The 20872-nt window shown below is 39.2% G+C and overlaps 2 protein-coding genes across 3 annotated transcripts; one reads left to right on the top strand and one right to left on the bottom strand.

The window, feature by feature from the left end:
• Window positions 1–864: 864 nt before the first annotated feature.
• On the top strand, window positions 865–6513 carry fam174b (family with sequence similarity 174 member B). Of its 2 annotated transcripts, XM_015008149.2 has the most exons (3): window positions 865–1429; window positions 2396–2527; window positions 3411–6513. In XM_015008149.2, exons 1-3 carry the CDS (start codon window positions 1152–1154, stop codon window positions 3412–3414), a joined length of 414 nt encoding a protein of 137 aa, XP_014863635.1. In that variant the 5' UTR covers window positions 865–1151; the 3' UTR covers window positions 3415–6513. The 2 variants fall into 2 exon arrangements, with proteins under 2 accessions (XP_014863635.1, XP_014863634.1); XM_015008148.2 differs by lacking the exon at window positions 3411–6513 and having other exon boundaries at window positions 2396–2816.
• Window positions 6514–7329: 816 nt separating this feature from the next.
• On the bottom strand, window positions 7330–20807 carry st8sia2 (ST8 alpha-N-acetyl-neuraminide alpha-2,8-sialyltransferase 2). The gene is made up of 6 exons (XM_015008147.2): window positions 18579–20807; window positions 17031–17087; window positions 15481–15615; window positions 15131–15388; window positions 13069–13362; window positions 7330–9793 (listed from the first exon to the last, which is right to left on the bottom strand). The coding sequence occupies exons 1-6, from the start codon at window positions 18674–18676 to the stop codon at window positions 9487–9489; spliced, it is 1149 nt and encodes a 382-aa protein (XP_014863633.2). The 5' UTR covers window positions 18677–20807; the 3' UTR covers window positions 7330–9486.
• Window positions 20808–20872: the final 65 nt, after the last annotated feature.

Below are 20872 nucleotides of genomic sequence, written 5' to 3'. Positions count from 1 at the left end.
GTCAACCTTTATATATATATATATATATATATATATATATATATATATATATATATATATATATATATATATATATATATATATATATATATATATATATATATTTGTTTTGTTTGTTTGTTTGTTTGTTGAAAACATTGCTTTTGTTTGTTCAAGTGGGAGGAACCACACATTTTTAACAAAATGCTGCTGAAATTATTTTAGATGTCCCCCAGAATCCATTTGAAATTAATATAACTTACTTCTTTCAGTTGAATAAAGTTTGTTGGAATTTATAATTGGTAATCTGCACCTATCTGTTTACCCAAACTATTAACATGGCATGTTACAGAGACCTGTTTATTTTATCAATCAGAAATTACGGCTGGTTGAAGACTAAACATTTATCTTGTCACCACACATAAAGCAAGATGACAGGGAAAGCGCAAAAACCAAACATTAATCTCTTGGTTTGTATCAGGATCAACTGCTTTGAAAGACATGACAACAGCTCTATTTCAGATTCTCATCTGCAGATGAATAATACTTATGCGAACAGTTTTAAGAAAGTTTTGTTGTAGTTTGAGTATTTTAAGCTTGAAAGAACATTTGGAGTGGGAAAAGTTAGAAAATAATGATTTAGTGTATCATTGTGTCAGGTTTGATCCAAAATGGGGAAATCCAGGTAATATTTTAATAAATGTTTTCTTAAAAGCATTCAGCCTTTTGTAAATATAGTGTTATTTGTTGCTTTAGGTTTTAAATCAACCAAATCTCTGCTCTGTGTGGCAACAGCTCAGCAGGAGTTGGGATGTACATGACTGACCTGAAGGCAGCACCAGCCCTCATAACTCTCCTCTTCAGCACCAGGAGCAGAGGGCCAGCCCGCAGAGCTCTTCCGGAGGCGGATAATCCCCTCATCTCTACTCGCAGTTCGAGAAGGGATTTGCTATAACTCACCTACAGGAAGACACCTTCCGGTAGCTCATGCAAGTTACGACTGAAAAAGAAGCCTGGACCTACGCACAAATGGATTTTTGCGTCTCACCTTGCGCGTTTTGGTGTATATAGATATCTGATGAGTGTATAATGTAGCAGCTGCTGCTTGGGGGGGAAAAAAACAAACTATTGAAGCCTCTGCTACCCATATAAATATTAATCATTTCGGCAGCATGTTTGTGACGCACAGTCTTGCTTTAACTTTTATTGCGGCGGCTCTCTGTCTGATCAGTGGCGAACCGCCGAATTCTTCATCTGCGACGCAGAATTCAACATCCACGTCCATCATCCTCGGTCACGATGAACTGACGAGTAAAAACGACACGCACGGTGCCGTGGGATCCCGGATCTCACCTCTGATGACTTACCTGCCAACTCTGAAAAACGTCGTTATTTTCATCTGTGTGTTGACAGCTGTCCTCATCACATGCCTGGTCATCAAAGTGATAAGGTAGGCTTCTCCCAAGGCTTAGAGTGATTGTTTACACTGTGATAACCTGGTATTGTTGTGACTGTTTTATATCCTCTGGGATATAATGTAGATGAGGAACGGAAGGATTTTTAAATCAATTGTTAAATCAAAAGAAAAGCATGACAGAGAACTGTTTGTCATGTAATAGAGAAAACTGTTGCCTAACATGCAGCTCTTACAAATTCATGTGTACGTTTTTAGTCATTAGGATATTTGCACTGTATTATTTAAACAGTAATAAAGGAAAAACTCTTCTAAAGTAATAAAACACAACATAAAATTGGTAATTAAAGTTAAAGCATAAAACTGCAATCAATAAATAGTTTTTTCTTTACATACAAATGAACAAAAATATGTAATAAACATTGAATAATATGAAATTTTCCAATTTCATATTGCAGACAATATAGATTTGTGTGGCTCTGCATTAATATAAGAATAACAGACTGATATTAAGCTGGTTAGATCCTGCAGCAGACAGTTTACTTTAATCAGTCAGGCAGCCAAACTTAATTTGGAGTTTTCAATGAGTGTAAGACAAATAAAAGAGCTCTGCAGAGGTTAAGAACAGATAAATTCTCAAAGGCACAATAAAAGTGATCAAACTATAAGTAAACAAACAAACAAAAAATTTGAGATGAACACCAGAGATACTAAAACATACAGACAACTCTAAAGTCTAAAGCCTAAATGCTCCACAGAACAGGATGAATCAAATTTTAAGCAGTTTTAAAACTGTACCGCTCTATACCTTGATAGGATCAAATTTCTTAAAAAGGTCAATTGATTTTTTTTTTTTTGGTTCATAACTTGCTACTACAATTTCCTAACGCCGGCTTAGGAAACTGTATGGTTGGGTGAGAAGGTGATTATCTGGTTTTATATAAACAGATGCTCTGACTAACTTTAGTGCTCTAAGTTCTTCTCACATGTTTTCTATCACAGGTCTGGCCGAAAAATCAGGAAAACGAGAAAATACGACATCATTACCACCCCGGCGGAGCGGGTGGAGATGGCCCCTCTGAACGAGGAGAATGACGACGAAGATGACTCGACCCTCTTTGATGTCAAATACAGGTCGGTTCCGTGCAGATGATAGGACACATGCATTGTTTCAACATTAAAAAAAAAAAAAAAAAAAAACTAAGCAGAAAAATTCTCTAGCTTTTAAATGCACACCCCAAGTTTCAGTAAGTACAAATTAGCAATTTTCTGAAGTCATGCAAAGCTAAGTGAGTTGTTCTGCTAATTTAAGTAAACAAATAAACAATGAAACAATGAAAGAAAAGTTCGTCACAACTGAGGAGTTTTAGAAGTCACAATCTTTTTCTTTCCCCAACAGAAATGTGAGAATGCCCCCCTCCCCCTCCCCCCCCACAAAAAAAAAAACACATCATGCTCCTCCTACAAAGTAAACCTGAAGACAAACCCAGAACAAACTGAAGCTGTATTACTTTTTGCACTTACTTACTTTTTACTAATAGTTATCTTGTTGTCTTATCACTGTATAAAGTGGAGTTTGCCTACATGTAAAGCAACTCGTACTTCTGCTTTGACTGTGAAAGTTTGCAGATAAAATTCATGGCATACAGAAACACCTCTACCGCCTCCTTTTGTTACTCTGGATCATTTTAATTACACAGAGGACGTTTGGAAAAGTAATATAACCCCCGGCAACCATTAAAGTCAGCGCTTTTTAACATGCACTCAAATAAACATGCTTCTTCTGAAGTTTTGGTTCAGCTCTGCTGTTGACTTTAGGCTTCACCCTTCCGCACTTTCAATTGTTCCTCAGCTAGCACACACAAATTCACTTCCTTAAAGGAAGATATGACGTCCTGTTTACCTGACATTCCTGACTTCCAAATCAGACGGGAGCCTACTTCCTTCTCATCATGTGTTCATGTGTTACAATGAATCAAACCTCTCAGAGTAAGAACAGTTTCTCCTCTCATTTCAGGTGAATCCCACGTCGGACAACTGTTGTTTTGGTAACTCCTTTTTTTTTTTTTTTCCTTCACCTCAACTAAACTTCAGCGATTTTGCCATCCAAGTGTCGTCACGCCAGCGATTTACTCGTGTTTTACCTGCGTTGAAAATGAACAGATGTCATTTGTCTGCTGTCGTGCAAGGATTCTATCGCACTATCTCGATAACTTGCTCAGTGTTTCTAAAATAAGACACGTCACATATCCACCAAGCTTTAGGTGGTCTGGACAAACAAAATTCTTAATTTAGAATTAAATCCTTGGACGTTCTTTTTAAAACCTGAACTACGATATGTTAAGCTATAGGTGGAGGCCGAAGGAACCAACGTTTTTCAGCATGGCTTACTGTAACTGGAGGAAAAGTTTATTAATTATCAGTGAACGTTTTAAAAAGATCAGAAGCACAAAATATAAGGCAGGATAGTTGTTTTGTCTATAAACCTCATACGAATCTTGTGAGTTTTAGTATCACATTTATTTATACCAACTAACCATGCATATTTACTGTTAAAAGCTTACTAACTTTTCTGTCTGCAGTGTTTGTGTTGTTTCAGATTCAGTTTTATTTTGCTGCTATGAAGCTGATGTCTGTCAGTGTTGTCAATTTTAACTTAAGAATACTCTCAGGATGTCTCTTTAAATCTGTTTGCTATAAATGTGAATGGAGTACGATGTCATTAAGCGTGCAGGAAAAGCAGCAGGTTCAGCGATTAAACACCATGACAACATGTCGCCAGTGTTACAGAGCCAAAACAAGATGAAGTTTTCTTTAGGATCCTAAAATCTGTCATGTTTAGTATAAGATTGCAAAAAAGGTTATCTCCGCTTGTGTTAAGAGTGCAAAAAAAAAAAAGCCTGAAAATGATTGGATCTTGTACTGCAGCAGCATAATAATCACTTTAGAAAATAAAAATCCTCTCAAACTAAAATTCTTCAGTTTGAGTATACTTTAATAATTTAGGGAAAAAAAACGTTAAATGTACTGAGAGTAAAATTCACAGCACTACAGAGTAGCTATGGATCTCCCTTGCAGAATTTCACAAAATTAAAAAGCTGCTAATTCTTCTTTATGTATTTGGGTCAGAGACATCACACAAGGCACACGATTAAAGCCAATCAGCTGGCGCCCCTTTTTTAAAATAATGGGTCTTGTGCCATATGTGACTTAAAATCAATCAGAGTGGAACTTTTAATTGGTTATCAGAAACGTTAAGCTTCAGTTGGGTGTAAATATGATGGAACATGGGTTTAATTTTCCTCATGATGAGAAAGACAAGACAGCATACGTTTCAAATCAGGCAAATGGGTTTTGATTTTCATAAGTGGACAAATTCCTACATGATGTTTTATTTTTTTCCCCTCAGTGGGTTCGAGATTATGCTACTGCAAGAAAATATGACTTTGTTTTAAGGCTTCACTGATAATTATAAAGGGCGCTGCAAATATCTGGTCAAAAATGAAGTGTCTCCCTCGTTTGTTAGCTATTACTTGAGTTTAATGCGATGGATTTGTTGTCGTCCATAATTAATGTGCTGTTCGATCAGTTACATCTTACAGAAACACAAACCAGCTGAAGCTGCTAGCTACACTTGCTTATAAAATTTCCATTTGTCCAAAAATGTTTTTAGAAACATAAATACACCTTTAACAAGTAACCTCCTCGAGCTAAAATCATTGTATAAGTTTAATCCAAATGTGCAAAATCCACCAAAAGTCTTTCTCCTCTTTGCACAATATTCAACAAGACTGACTCTGGATAAGTTTCTACAGCTGACGTGAGTGTAGGTGACCTTCTGTATTTTTTCAAGCTGTTACTTGATAGCACACCACTCAGCCACCAACATTTTACGTCTAACATAACTGCACCACTTCAGAATTTTGGTCTAATACAAAGAACACCAGAGCCAGCCTTTGGCAATCGAGACTCAGCTTCTGCTTAGCTGCTCCCAAACCAGTAGGGGGCCCTCTGAAGTGTAAATTGATCTCAAAACTAGATTTCCAATATCCAATATGGCTGCCATGCATATGAGATATAGTAAAAATTGCAGGTATAAACTGTTTGGTTGGAGGGTACAACTTCTAATTGCCAACATATAGTTAGTGTTTGAATGCTTCGAATGGAGATTTATGCTGGTAATAGAAGCTACAGGATCACAGCTGGTTTCCCACTGCTCTTTCAGTTGGCAACAACAAAGCCCTCAACTTGACTTTGACATAAATCCTAGATCTAAGCAAATGTTTTATTTGGATGAAGCCTTGGTTTAAATGCTAAAACCTTTTGAGAGTTTGAAAAAAAGAGCTTATTTTTGAAGTTACATTTCTTCAGGATTGAAATAATTACATAAAGAAAAATAGTAGTTTGATAATTATCTTAAGTCAAAGTTTAATGTTGCTGTTCCTTCTTCCACAATTTATTTAGTTAAACAAAGTGAACTGGAATGAGGGGCCTAAATCAAATTCTGCTTAGACCAGCTCTAATCTTATTTATTTTCCCTTCAAGAAAATTGTTGACATGTTCAGAGAAAATTTAATCCGTCTTAATCCACATAGGACCAAAAATGTATGCAGAACTATGCTGAATGTCTTCTTTAGTCTATCTTTTGTAAACTGCATATTATAATTTCTTGTTTTCCAACAATGTGCATGACCACTTCATATGTTGGCATTTTTTATTTTTACTTTTTTAGTTTTGAATCATGCTCTTCTCCTCTATGACCAGAAATCTGGCAAAAAGCTAAATTTCTCTCAGGCTTGTACCACTGCTATTGTCACATAGTCTTTTCTTTTTCATATATATCATGTGTGTAAAACTGTGGAAAAATCCTCCTCATGCAGAGATCTTAATTATAGACATTTATTAGTTTTGAGTCATCTGCTACACAAAGTTACTCTTGTTAAAACAAATCAGTTGTGGCTGTGAAGACTTTAAAAAAAAAAGCTGTTTAAATAGTTTTATAAGTTTCTGGAAAACAAGTTTGACACAGATGTTGTGTGTAAAACGGTCGGTTTCCTCAGTTTCCATGTCTTTACAACACTACTGGAATAAAACCTTTTTTGAAGTGTTGACTCTTTAAAGGGAGAGAGGCTCACATATTTCATAGTCTGGATCTTTTGTTACATTCACACTGTCACAACTGAGCAGTCCAAAGTGTCCATGAGTCCTACTAAATAGATTACAAAGATTAAAATGCGCACGAGGCAAGACGACCATGCAAAAGACAATATTTGCTGAGATTCACACAGTAATACAAAATGACAGACACTGTACATGATGGAAGAAGTAACAAAACAGAATCTCCACATCATTCAAGGAAGAGCAAAATGTTAGAAAGTGTTCAAACTGTGGCAAGCTGCGGATTCTGGGTTAATTAACCCTAATGGCATTGGTCACAGAATGTTTCTATATTTGCCAACCTCAGACAGCCTCTCACAAATAAACCTTTCATTGCTCCAGTCTGCTGACGTCTCTGGTGCAACTTTCATGTCTATTCTTAACTTAATTGGCGGGGTAATAAGGCCAACATGCGAGCGAGCAGTCGCATCTTGTCAAAAAAACCCTTTAAAAAACTGTTTTTTTACGGTGAAAAAAATCACATGACTGCTAGCGCATGAGAGGCATCTTGTTGGGCTGCAGAGAAGATCCTGGAATATTTCGGATGCTTCCGCTAATTCTTTTTAATGGGAGCATTTTTGTTGCAGCAAAATACACAAATTGATTACCAGGAATACAAAAAAACAGCTCCTAGAAACCTTTCGCAGAAGCGGAACATCAGGGGAAGTATAAAAGTATTAATCAAGCCACAAAATGTTGTTTTGGCTTTACTGCCATTACAATAAATACTTAGTGACGTAAAGAATGTGTCAGCCCTCAAGTCAGAACTTTTTTGCGTATTTGTGTGTATACAGTCTGTTTACTTCTTTGGAGAAATCTCAAGACGATTATAGATGCAGTGGGGAGTGTACATCCCTCACATTGGTCTTAATTTCCATTAATTCTGGACTATTAATGATTTATTTAAAGAGCTCCTTTTGCAGGGTGAAACATTTATACGACACAATTTTGATAAGGTCTAAAAGACAAAAGATTTTTTGCACACCACTTTACTATGAATTCTTTTCAATCAGAATAAGGGATATTAACGTCAAATCACCAACTATAATTGGTAAAAACGTGGACGCTCATGTACACGACTACTACAGTGTCCAAGCACACATCAAAACTGGTATTGGAATGAGTAAAATTGGCTAAAATTAAGCTTATGGAATGTCTTAAACTTCAGCCAATTAATTGATTTAAAATTTAACTTGTTTTAGATTTGATTAGTGTTAGATAAACAGTTCCAAATTGTTTATCTAACAATTCAAAATTTGTTAGATAAACAAATTTTTATTTCTGCTAAGGTACTGTAGACATTTCCTGATGGCTAAAAAAAAAACAGGAATTTGGTCATTCAGTACCTTGTTGGGATTTCAGATTGGTGGGCTATTATTGATATAGTAGTGGGTGTATATACATACATATATTTGAGCCAGTATGTATACTTATGACCATGTATCCATTAGATAAAATCCATAAACAAAATAATTTGTGGACCTAATTATATGTTATCATAGTTGGATGATGTATAATCACTCCACCCTGAAAAGAACTGTTTAAATAATAATAATCTGACATTCTTGGAAACTATCAGTTTCTGTTAGCTTCTGGCCAAAGCTGTATGTAAGACCTTTTCTGCCATGAATCCTGAAACTTTGTATTTACAAACATGTAGGTAGGTGGTCCTTTTAATACATTGGCATTTTTTTGATTATAGGCACAGAACAGTGTCAGCTACAATTAAATATGCTAATAAATCTACCATTCTCTATAAATACTGGTTTAATATTAATCAAAAGTCCCTATACAAGAAAAAGTCACATCCATTTAAAAAAAAAAACACACTACCTCAAGATCACAATGCTCTACCTTGTTTGAGTGTTATTGCACTGAACATCTCCAGTTACAGATTAATTTAAAGCACATTCTTGTGGTTCACTTACTGTCAGAAAGTCACCGATACATTCATTTTTAAAATGCTAAGCGCTCCCTTCCTAACTGCAAACAACTTCCTGTACACGCATATCTCACATGTCCAGTGCAGAAACTTCAATGGGAACTCTGCAAAATGAGTTTAGTGCTGGCCGAGCAAACATTCATATGTGAACAGCTGGCACACAGCTACTTTATCCTCACGGGCGGTGCACACAACACCGCATGCTTCCATTCAGTCATTTGGTTCTCAAGGCAACCTCGTCAAATGTCGGCTCCAGTTCACTGGGGGTCACTGGAATCTAAGGTGCTTTATGTGAAGTTAGAAAAGCACAAAAAAGAAACTTAAAGTCAATTCAGTTCTTTAAGAATGATAGAAACAAAGCAGCTCAGATTGGAACTTTGTACATTCTTGTCCCTGATTATTCAGTGCTTCCATCTTGTGGCCCAACGAGACATTGCATGAGCCACCAGCAGCCACTCGTCATGCGGCGAACATGCCGGAGTTAAGATCACAGATTTAATGGAGCCCATCAGATTATGAACTACTTGGTATTAAAATGACCTCTTAGTAATTCTGTCATGCTCTGCTTTCATTTTTTTTTAAATATCTATTTTACAAACAGTATTGTATAAATTCAGCTCCGCAGGGTACAAGTGACAGATTTTCCCTGTGTGTACAGGTACCTGCTGTGTTACAATACAAACAGTTGACTTTAAAATGGAATTAGAGTCATTTTTCTTGGAAACAGCAGGAAAATAGGCCATTTTCGTGTCTTCTCAGAACCTGAAGCCCCAGGTATAAAACACAAACCATCTGCTGAATTTTGTGGAAGCTCACAAATAAACCCCCAAGAGATATCGGTTGCCATAGAAATCTCATTAAAGGTAAAATACGCTTAACGAGCCAATACAAAAGGCTGTAATTGACAAGTGTTCCCATTCAATTCTTCCTTCAAGTTTTATCAGAAAAAAAACAGTTAACAAGAATAACATTTCGCCCAGTCAGAATCATGGCTTCAGCTGAGACCTTTCTGTGCTCCTCGGTCCAGATCACAGCTTCCCGTGTGGAGCCGCAGCGCCCCCTGTCTGTGCAAAGTGCTCAAGGTCCTGAACTCCAGGGGCATGGTGTGAGGACTGGAGCTGGACGTGTACTCGTACTTCAGAGTATCGTAGTAGTGGTATTTGACTGGCCTGCCCTGGGGGCCGAGAGGAAATGGCCAGAAGCCGTAGAGGTGGATCTCCTCACAGAAGCGGGTGGCCATCGTGTACATGAGGAGGCCGGTGGTGGGACGCTTGATGTGGACGTTGTTGGTGAGCCAGTACCTGTTGACATGAGCGGCCGTTAGTTGCAGGAAGCAAAAGGGAAAACGGAGCATTCATTCGAGTTTAACTTATCTGCTTGAAAGTTAGCACAAAGGTCTCCAAACTTACATTTTGATATTTGTAATTGCTGCTCCATGGATGTTAAGATAAATTTAAAGGTAAAAGGTTTAACTGCTAAAACTTACAGTATTTTAAGCCTTTATTTTTTTCTTTTAACAAGGGATGTTCCAATAAAAAAAAAAAAAAATCCTAATGAAACTCAACACACATGCTTGTTTTTTGAACATCTGTGATTTCATGTCTGCAGACAAATTAAAACATTTAAATAAAAACACTTATGTACCTCATAAAGCATTTAGCGTTCATAAACGATGTTTTTTGCATGACAAGTTAGACCACAAACCTTCAGTCATTTTGGTACACTTGTTCTTTAAGCTTGGCTACGGAAAGAAGGTATTTTCTAAGATGCCCATTGAAATATTGTGAGCCTGGTTTATATTTAAGCAGTTAAAGAATCCACAATAAACTTGAAGGTTTTAGTTCAAGTGGTAAAACGTTTGTACATCACTCATATGAAGAGTCTGGGTTTTCCCCCGCTGGCTCGCTCACTGCAACTGTGAGTTTGTTGCTATTGAGCCTTCGGACTCTCAAAATAGAGACCGTTTCGGCTGCTGCAGCTCTCTGTCTTCCATGTAGAAGAGACTTTGTTTTAAACTCGAGACAAGGCTTTTCGGGTTTATTTCAGACCTTTGGAAAGTGACGTGTATTGTTTTTAACAAGCCTGAAGTAATGCCTAATGAATTTCATTAGTGCAGATGGTGAGTTATTAAGGGGGAATTCTGAGGTGATTTCAATTAATAATTTGTAATTCAAACATTTTTTGTTTGCATTTCTTTTCTCTAACAAACATTGGAAGTGTTTTGCACCACTGCTGATTCCATCATTAGACGAGCTTCACTCTGATAGTGATATTCTACGTCCTTCCCTCTGCGGCAGCAGCTTTAACGACAGAAGGTCTCGTGACCTTTACCTTCATTTTCCCTTCTTTAAATGAAAAAGCCCATTCTTCTCGCCTTGATGCCGTCATTGCCCTCTTAAGCTCTCCCAGAAGTCTCTCCACACAATTTTAAAATGTTAGTTAATTGCTTTTGCACCATAATAATTCAGAAAAATTGACTTTTAGTGAACAAATTGGTGAAGTTAACAGCAACTCATTTTAATACTGAGCTGTGAGGAGGCCAAATGTTGCAGCAAAAAATTAATTTTGCTGCAAGAGCACGGAGCAGAAAGCCCCAGCTTGTGTTTTTTATTTTTTTAAATTTTTTTTATGCTTTTGCAATACAGAGAGTTAGTTGGAGCAGACAAAATGGCATCATTTGGTCACTGACCAGCAGAGAAGGTAAGGCATTTAACAAGGCTGGATTGATTCAGAGCAGAGTCTTGCCGAATAAAAGAGCCAAGAGCGGAAGAAAACAATTGCTAAGGGGGATTCTGGTTAAAGCCTGGAAAGACTGACGGATGCATTTTACAGCTCTCCAGGAAACAAACATGTAGAAAAAAGGGTCTGCACTCAAATGGCAGCTATGAATTAATTGATTAAATTGATGGGCTAATAGATAAGCTTAACTGGATTTAAAAGGTTCATCCTAATCCCTCTGAAAGCTACTGCTAACAGAAAAAACACAAATTTATTAATAACTTAAAACTAATCTTTTTAGAAGCAACACATACACAAACACAAAGCAATATGGCTGAAAAACGGATTGCAGCTGCAGCTCAGTGAAACAGGAACGTGAAAACGCCAACTGTCTGCTGCTTGCTTCCTCGGTGAGAACTGGACAGACAACATGAGGTCTTTCTGTCAAAAGCTTTCATCCCGCATCTCTTGCCGGTTGCCTGGCAATCTCCCAGTGACGACAGGACCCACTGCATCCTGCTGTTTTTTCCCACCAAGATAAAGTCAGAGCATCCGAGCGCTTTGCCTCTGTGGAAATCACCGGCGCTGCGCTTCAGCCCACTTTTACATGGCAAGGCGCGTATTTATGCTTTGACTTAGACTGCCCAGATTGAATCTTTCAAGCTTTAAGCTTTTATCAATCAAGACTTTGAGGTTATGAGTGAAAATGTGCAACGCTGAAAGCATTTTCCGTACACTGGACTTTCACGATAGGTTGGACAAACTCCTCCACCTTGATAGAGGTTTGTAATTGTGCCGTCTGCCAAGATGTCTGTTTGTGACAAACCTAGTTGTGGCTCTTGAGGATGTATTGGAGATTTTAACAGAAAAGCAGTACAGATTTGATGGATATTCAGTTAGCTGCCATCTGTTATTTGACCACTGGGTGTCACTAAATCTAACATATTACTGCTTCAGGGGAATTAGACATTTGGAGTATTTCTGTTTATTTTCCATGTGTCTTGTCTAGGATTTCAGGTATGACACATAGAGAAGCTGGTCACCCTCATGTGCCACAACAAAACTGAGATCTTAACACAAAATTACATCAAATCTGCATCCAACATTTCAACCTCAGTTCTGTAATAGTAACCTGTGTTTGTATGACCTTCGACCGTTTGGATTACTGGTGTCGGTGTGTGTATGAGCTGGGTGAGCGTTTGTTTGGAAATAACTGCGTTTGTGTTGAGCATGTGGGCGAGTTTGCCAGCTGTAGGTGCACAGCTGTTAGCGTGGCGAGAATGAAGGGTGTGTACACATGTATGCCACACTTTTCAGATATTCAATGTAAAAAAAAAAAAACTTTAAATCATTAATTATTTTCTTTATGTTTCACAATACTGCACCTTTCTATTGCATATAATCCCATTAAAATATATGGCGGTTTATGGTTGTGACATGAGAAAATAATTTGAATATTTTTGTGAGTTAAATTAGTGGTGATGGTAAAAAAAAAAAATGTTCCAAATGACAGGTTTTGTCTGCGAGTTCCGGATTGAAACGCACCATAAGCGGAAAAATCAATTTCTTCAACGGCAGAGAAAATAAGCGTCCCTCCAAATGTCAAACGTCTTTGAACAACAGGGACGTTAACAACGACAAACAAAAGACTGATTTTATAGGAAACAAATATAACCAGAGGAGTTGGAGCCAAGATAAAGAAAAGAGACGGCTTCCTCGCTGAGTGTCTCTGATGATGAGCTGTAAGCTTAAAAATAGCCACCTGGGCCAGCAGATTAAGAGTTTGCCAACACCCCTGATTATGCTGCTCACAGGTGCTCCCGCGAAACGCAGCAGCTGTGCTCGCATCTCATCTTACCCTCGGACAGCGTGGAGCAGACGCAGCGACGGGAACGCCGTGCGCACGTCCACAGTATGCACCAGGATGAGGCGGAGGGCCCACTCCACACGCTCCTCCCCGCCCTTCGCCATGAAAGCCGGGATCCACAGCACGCTGCCGCTGAGGTTCTGCAGGCGTCGCAGGAAGCGATCCTTCCACTCGTCGCTGACCAGGTCCTGGAAGGCTCGCTGCACCACCGAGGGGTTCATGGTCACCAGGTTGGTCCGCCGGCCCACGTCCTGAGAATACTCCTCCACGGGGGCCAGGTTGCACCTTAAAACAAGAAACAAAAAGCTGATTCTCTTCAACTGTAAATGGAATCAGACTCAAAAAGCTTTTCAAGGTAATAGTGAAATCTTGTTTTTTTTTTTTTCTTTTTTTTTTTTTTGCTCATTTCCCTCCAATTTGTGCTCCAGAAGAGCAAACAAGCTAGCGTCTTCTCTGAGGAAAATGCCAGAACTCTAAACTGGTTATTATCTCAGTGGGTAAATGATGTAATTAGTCGTAGCTGCCAGCCACAACTCTGAGGCTGGTGTTTTTCTCACCTTTTGATTTCCGTGGTGTGCAATCATAGCAAAATGTGCTCCAGGTGACACCTGCTGTGGCAAAAACTGACACAAGGTAGTCATTTGTGCATAAATGTTTCTGTGCGTGTCTGTGTGCAGTCGAGTCCGACAGCGGGAAACGTTACATCGCGTCAACAGGGAGCGAGGAAACTGCAGTAATGACCAGATTAAATCAAAAGCAAGACTAAGTAAACGGACACGTACAGGCTCACATCATTTAGATTCAAATAAAACGGTTTCATATCTTGGTTTGTATAATGTTTCTCATGAGGGGCCTGCTTTGAGGAGTCAGTTGCTTTTGCAAATGCAAGCAGGTTTTCGAAGTAACCATAACTATGCAAGATGACTACGCAAAGCTCTCCAGTCGATATCCAATCGTAACCCTAACCACGGTGGGCTGAGGAGGGTTTCCATAGGAAATATTCTCACAGTCCTAAAATGGAGATTTTGGACGTCTTATCGCAGTTCAAATATTTTAATTTTGATTTATTTCAATTTAACCAATCTATGATTTGTTTTCATCTTCTTACTCTACAATTTAGCAATTGTAAAATGTATCAACATGTAGGAAAAGCATTAAGATTTATGCAGAAATATTCAAAAACAAGAGATTTTAAATAAATAAAATGATTTTTAACAGCAAACATTTAGGTAGTCTTGTACCGTTTCAAGCCTACTTAGTATTCAACCAGGCATCTTGTTGAGTGAGAAATTGGTATGCAAACACTGTTGCTGCTCTGTACCTGATACCTCAAACGCCATCAACCTACTTTGCGGAAACCAAGCGAAGGCAGAGACCTATATTTAGCTGAGACATTATCTTCTGATCTCATGTGAGTGCCAAACCAAATTCCTCAGCTCTTTAAAATGACACGTTTCCTGTTCGCCGCTTTCAGCCAGTGATTACCGCAGGGATTTGATATTATCATGCAGCTGGAGAGTAACCATGACCCCTCCACATCAGCACACATATACAGGCAGCGGAGCCAGTTTCTGCACACGGAAAACCTGCACTCAGAATCCGAAGCGGTCATTCTTCTCGCTTCTCTATTTATGCACCATCATTAAAAGTGGCTGATTTATGAGAGGGAGTTTTTCGCTACCTCCGCATGTTCCGTTAGATCCGATCTAACTCTGCCCAGAATCACTTTTTTTTTTTTTGTATCTGCTATCGCAGCAAAGCTGAAAACAGGTGTATTTTTTTTTCCAGGGGCAGCTGGGAATGGTGATACATAAATCACACAAACACACAACAGGCTGATGGCTTCACAAACACAGCCCTGTTTGGGAATCAGAGCAAGAAGCAAGAAAGAGTCATAAGTGTTTCCCAGAGAAGCACGTTGTGCTACTGGAGGACTGAAAACTATTTGACAAGTCTATTTTATCCATATTTGAGCATTTGGGTTGATACATTTCAGTTAATGCCATTTTAGCTTAAAAAAAAAAAAACACACAAAAAAACACGATCTACCCACCTGATAACAAAATCATGAGAGTCGATTTCTGGTCCGCAGCTGCTGTTCAGCAGGATCCCAGAGTTCCCCACGATGGCACAGCGCCTGTGATACTGGTTTTTCATCGGCGATGTGGTTGGCAACAGACGATAGAGATTCTCCGAGATGTTTGTGGTGCTTTGACGATCAAACACGTAGTGGATGATGTCTCCTGGCTTCAGCGTGCCCTTTAGAATTGAGATGTCTCTCTCTGGGTCGAGGAATCTGAGGATATTCTTTCTGCGAATGGGAGAAAACAAGGCCTTGCTTGAAAGACTAAAAGTCTCAGCGGACCTTGAAGAGGCAAGTCGTGACGCGGGATCAGAACCTACCTGATGAGGTTGGAGAGCGTCTTGTTAAAGGCCCAGCTGTTTGACGGGTGTTTGGTGGTGGCGTTACAGGTTGGAGGATGAGGATATTTGGCGATTGCTGTTGTCGCAGTCGGATCCGTGTGTGCCGCCGCCTTTCTAAGTTAAAGGAAGAAAGGAGAACAATGACCTTTAAAAGTCTGATAACTGAGTCTGGTTATTCTGTCCAAATTATGCAGCTGTTCTTTGTCGTCACAGGCCCAAAACAGGTCTTCGTGTTGGACAAAACATAAAATATTGATAAAATATAGTTTTGCGTACCCTGTATTTTCTTGAAATCTCCGTCTTGCTTTGGTTTTATAGCTTTTATAGAGTACAGAAATGTTAACCCAAAATCTGAGGCTCTTTCTCTCTTGTTGTGCCATGAGTAGCCGTAGTCATAGTTTTGTTTAAAATAGACCTTATTTAAATGAAGCACAATCACTTTCAGAGAAGCTGCCACCGCGGGATATCTGGTATGCAGTATGTTTTTTGTTGTTGTTGTTGTTGTTTTTTTCAAATAAGCATTTGAGATTTTTTTTTTAGCTCCTTTGAGGAGATTCATAAAGTTCAAGCATATTTGTTCAGTTTATTCTTGGAATTTCTACCACTTATCGTCTTAATATGTCTGGATATTGATAGCAGTCAGTTTATGTGGCCCTGACACATCCGTGGAGATAGTGATTTTAATTCAGCTGTGTAACTAACACTGAAGTATTGCTGTATGAAACGCTGCAGAGTTTATTCAGCATTATTCTCCCTGCAGATGTACGGTATCTCATTGAGTGCTGCGTGACACATAGCTGGATATTTTTATCAGCTGCCTTAAAAACTTAGGACACACCCACTGTCAATGACTCACCGTGTTATAAAGGCTACGAAGGACTTTTAAACATCACGCACACGCGCGCGCACACACACACACACAGACCATTTGGCTCCCAGCTGGGGGTCTACAGGTATGTGAGCATCTGCAGTTCAATAAACTAGAATATCATTTAAAAATTAAATCATTTAAATCAGTTCAAAAAGAGAAACACATATTCAAGCTCTTATTTGCTCTTATGTTGGTGGGTATCATTCTTAGCAAATGAAAACCTAAAATTCTGGTTCTCATAAAATTTAAATATATCAAAATAGATAAATGGAAAATGCGACAGTAAAAATGATTTTTCTCCCTTGACTCAAAAAAGATGTTTTGTTGTCTGTGGTTCAGTAATGCAAATAATGTAATAATTGTGGCCCGTGTTCTGGATATGTCTGTGTGTCTCCAACTACACTTCTTGCTTTGTGAATATATCCTGAACACATGAGTTGACTTTGCTTTACAATCCTCTCAAGCTTGCAGCTGTCTCTGCTGCTTGTGCACCTTTTCTACCACACGTTTTACCTTCCACTAAACTTTCACTGGTATGCTGACATGTAGTCAGCTTCTTTGGTAATGAACTTTTGTGGCAACATTTTGGGTTTTAATTGGTTGTAAGTCATCATCATTCAAGTAAAGAGAAATAATGTAAAAAGATAAGATTTCTGACCTGTGAGGTTTTGGGACGAGCTGGTGTATGTTGGTTTTCTTCGTGAGCCCAATATTTCTGAGGGTGGGAAAGAGATTCAGACTGAATAACAATTCACTCCAGGCAGCTCATATTCACACTTTTACATCCAAGGTCTTGACTGTACTCAGCATTTGCTGCTTCTGAAGTGAGAGTGAAGGTGAAAAGAACTCTTCTGGGTTTCATTTCACTTTGAGAAACCCACTGTGAGCCCATTTGCTGATGTAATAAGAAGAAATCTGGCCTTAATGGAGCCTTATTAGAGTTGAGGGGAGGCTTTCTTTTCACAGGGAAGTGAGCAGGCTTTCTCCAGGGACCCTAAACACATCCTCCATCGTGCATTTACTGTAAATATGCAGCATGTGCACTCAGGTTTTCCATCATCAGGCACTTCTGAAAAACCATGGCCTTGATCACGTCTGACAAAATCATGTCAGTCTGACAGAATCAGTCTAAAATGCAGGAGTGATGAATTCCCTGATCGTTTTTTCCAGTCCTGGTGGCCTATAAACGATCTACTATTAAGCTGCATTTATGCAGAGTTGGTTCTGGTTCTTCTCCCTCAGTGAATCACAGACCAATGTGACCTCATTACAAAATGAACCACAGCCGGGTAATTATGTTATAAACAAGAAATGCTCTCGCTGAAGGGAAAAGAAAATGTGAGGAATAGAAAATATCACACAAAAAGTAAAAGGGATAAATAATTTTTGGTCAAGTGTTGCACAAGGATTATTATTATTATTATTATTATTATTATTATTATTATTTATTACCACAAAAACAATAATAATAATACAAAAAAATGATTTCTTGCCGGGAAAACATGGATGTGATCTGGAATGATTAGACTGCACTGCTCAGAATTTCAAAATCTGACAGTGAAAAGAAAATAAGAAAACGTTATTTTATAATATATATTTTGCAGTCTTGTTTTCCTTCCTGCTCAATGTCTCTCTCTCTCTCTCTCTCTCATACACACACACGCACACACACACCCCCCCACACACACACACCCCCACACACACACACACACACCCCCACACACACCCACACACGCACACGCACACACACACACACACACACACACACACACACACACACACACACACACTCGCCCGTACAGTTTCTCAGTTTCAAAGCCTCTATGCACATTCGTATAGTGGAAATGTATCCTACATCCCGCATGCTGCAAGACAAATAGCCAAATCCTTGGAGACCCGATCAGGCAGGCAGGCAGGCTGCTGTAGGACCAGCTGCACACCACTGTTACAAATCTGGGGGGGAGAAAGGGGGAAGCTCAAAATTTTACTCCAAACTTCAGTCAGTTCATGAAAGTAACTCGCTTTGTGAGTGTTGTTGTTTTATTCTCCCCCATCTAATACCACTCGCTTTTCTCCTCTCATTGATTCTTCCTCCATGCATCCCAGATAGATTAGATCTAACCTGCCGTGCTGCAAACAATAGGCACACACACACACACATACAGAGGGGATACACTGATTGGATGAATTACGCCGGGTTACTTACGCGCTTTCTTTTTCCACTTCTGCAATATCATCAATTATCAAAAGCACAACCAGCAGCGTTAGAAAGCCGAACAGCAGAGAGCGGAATACAGGCGGCATGGCTGAGGGGAGGTGGGCTGCAGCCGCCGGCCCGGGAGTCCCTCTTCCTCTCCTTCTTTCCTCCCTCCCTTCCTTCCTTCCAGCGAGCTCCGCGTTACATCCACCTCCTTTTAGTTCCCATCTGTTAACCCAGGACGCGCTCTGTCATATTTTTTCCTCTCTCTCTCTCTCTTTGTTCTTATCGGACACTCCCCTGAGTGAGACGTGGTCCTCCTCTCTCCTCCGATCTTCCTCTTCCTCCTCGGATGTTGTGCGCTTCTGTGTCCCGACGGGGCGATGTGCCGCTGCAGTCTCCCGTTGTCTCAATTCCCCCAGTGAAACTTTGAAAGCGTGCACCTACACAGCTCTCAGCCGGAGCTGCGAGACCACATGCAGCCTTAAAGGCGCAGAGGACGGGCAAAAAAATATATAAAAATAAAAAAATACAAGCAGATAAATAATCCTCTCCATTCACACTTCCGGCTTTTTGCAGAAGAGGTCGAAAATGTGTCAGTGACTGTGACTGTTTCACTTCAAGTTAAATAAAACATTATTGTTAGCTAAAGTTTAGCTAACTGTTTAGCTAAAGTTTTTATTCAGCCATGCAAAATGAATCAGCCTGACCTCAATATTATTATATTAACTAATTATAGTCAATATAATTAACCGTCTAATACGGAGAACAGTAATTATTGTGGTGGAGAGCAAATTGTGTTTAGAAATAGATCAAAAATCTTAATCGGTATCTTCCAATATTGACCCAGCATCCTTGTTAATACCATTGGTCTGTCTCATCCTAAAACCATATTCACATACATTTGCCCGTGTTTATTCAGGGAAAAGGAATACATTTTTGGTCAAAACAAATCTACAGTGACAGTGTTCCCTGCTTTCACAATCCATGCATACATTATCTGATGAGTTCAATTGAGCAGGCAGGGGGGTAAAGGTCTGATTTACATAAACTGAAAAGTGCAGCTGGCAAGACACATAATGAGCTGTATCCAGGTGAGAAAATCTGAAACTATCGTCTCTCTCATGAATTATATGTAAATTTGTGTCAACTCGCTTCTGGAATTTTGCCTAAATTTGCAGCTCACATTTATTTCCTCTTTAAAGTTTCTGATTTGGGTGAAGGACGTTAAATTCTCAATTTGCCAGCCGCTAGTTTTGGTTAACAGTCGCTGAAACGTGGAGACAAACAAACGGCACCCGGCGAGACAGCAGTCGATGTACCCCAGAGTCGATTTACTGCTTCGTGCTCTCCTGCTCTGCTTGTGTCACAATTTATCTCAATAAAGCACTCTTTAGGCTAACTGACAGCTTTCGAACCGTGACTGCAGCTGTTTCTGTTTGGACTGGTGGATTTATTTTATGCGTTTTTGACTTTCAACAAGGACACCTCAAAGCTGCATTCTGTGCGTTTGTATCGCAAAGTATTGTCAGCAGGCTGGGGATGCTTCTTTTGTCTTCATGAAGAGTGTCATTGGTCTATAATTAGACTTTACAAGCTGCCGAGGACAAAACAGACACAGAGATACGAATGGAATCACACTGCACTTTAAAGCGTCTTCTGTTTACACTCGGAAAGGCCCAGAAATTATAGTATTTATTACAAGATGTTTTACCGGGAGTCTTCTTTAGATGAATGAATAAATGACATATACTGATTATTAACTGATGTAGTTTTACTTAAGTCACATTTTTTTTTTGTATTTCATTCGACATCAGTGACTAAATCCCCTGCCTCCCTCCCACCCCAAAAGGAATAGCTTAGATTTTGCTGTGTAATATTTGAGGATGGCTTCAGGGATGTCATTCCTTTAACATTTTAAGTTAAACATTCTCAGACAAATCTTTGGATTCAATGCACATAAAGTGCCCAAACGCGGTGTATACCAGTCGCTCAAAGAGTGGCCATGAAGGCAAAGACTCAGTTAATAACAAAATGACAGGCGCTAAAGTTGAAAGCCAGACTGACTGGCTTCTAGGAATGGTTGAATACTAACTGGAAAGCAAGGTTCATTTTGGGGTGACAAAGCGGTTTACCAGACAGCAGCCACACTCTGAATTCAAGTGACACAAGCACACTCACTCCCCGTGCAATGGATCTTCATAATGCATTGTTTCCTCTTCTTATTACCACAAAGGTTCTTACAAAACCTTTGTAAATGTTGTTTTTCGATTCAGTAAAACACAACACACCAACGCTGGCTG

The sequence above is a fragment of the Poecilia mexicana genome, unplaced genomic scaffold (assembly GCF_051168715.1).
Source record: "Poecilia mexicana isolate PSO_F unplaced genomic scaffold, ASM5116871v1 scaffold_6, whole genome shotgun sequence".
Lineage (NCBI taxonomy): Eukaryota > Metazoa > Chordata > Actinopteri > Cyprinodontiformes > Poeciliidae > Poecilia > Poecilia mexicana.
Note: the sequence above shows the minus strand (reverse complement) of the source record. Positions and strands in the feature narration are given on the sequence as shown.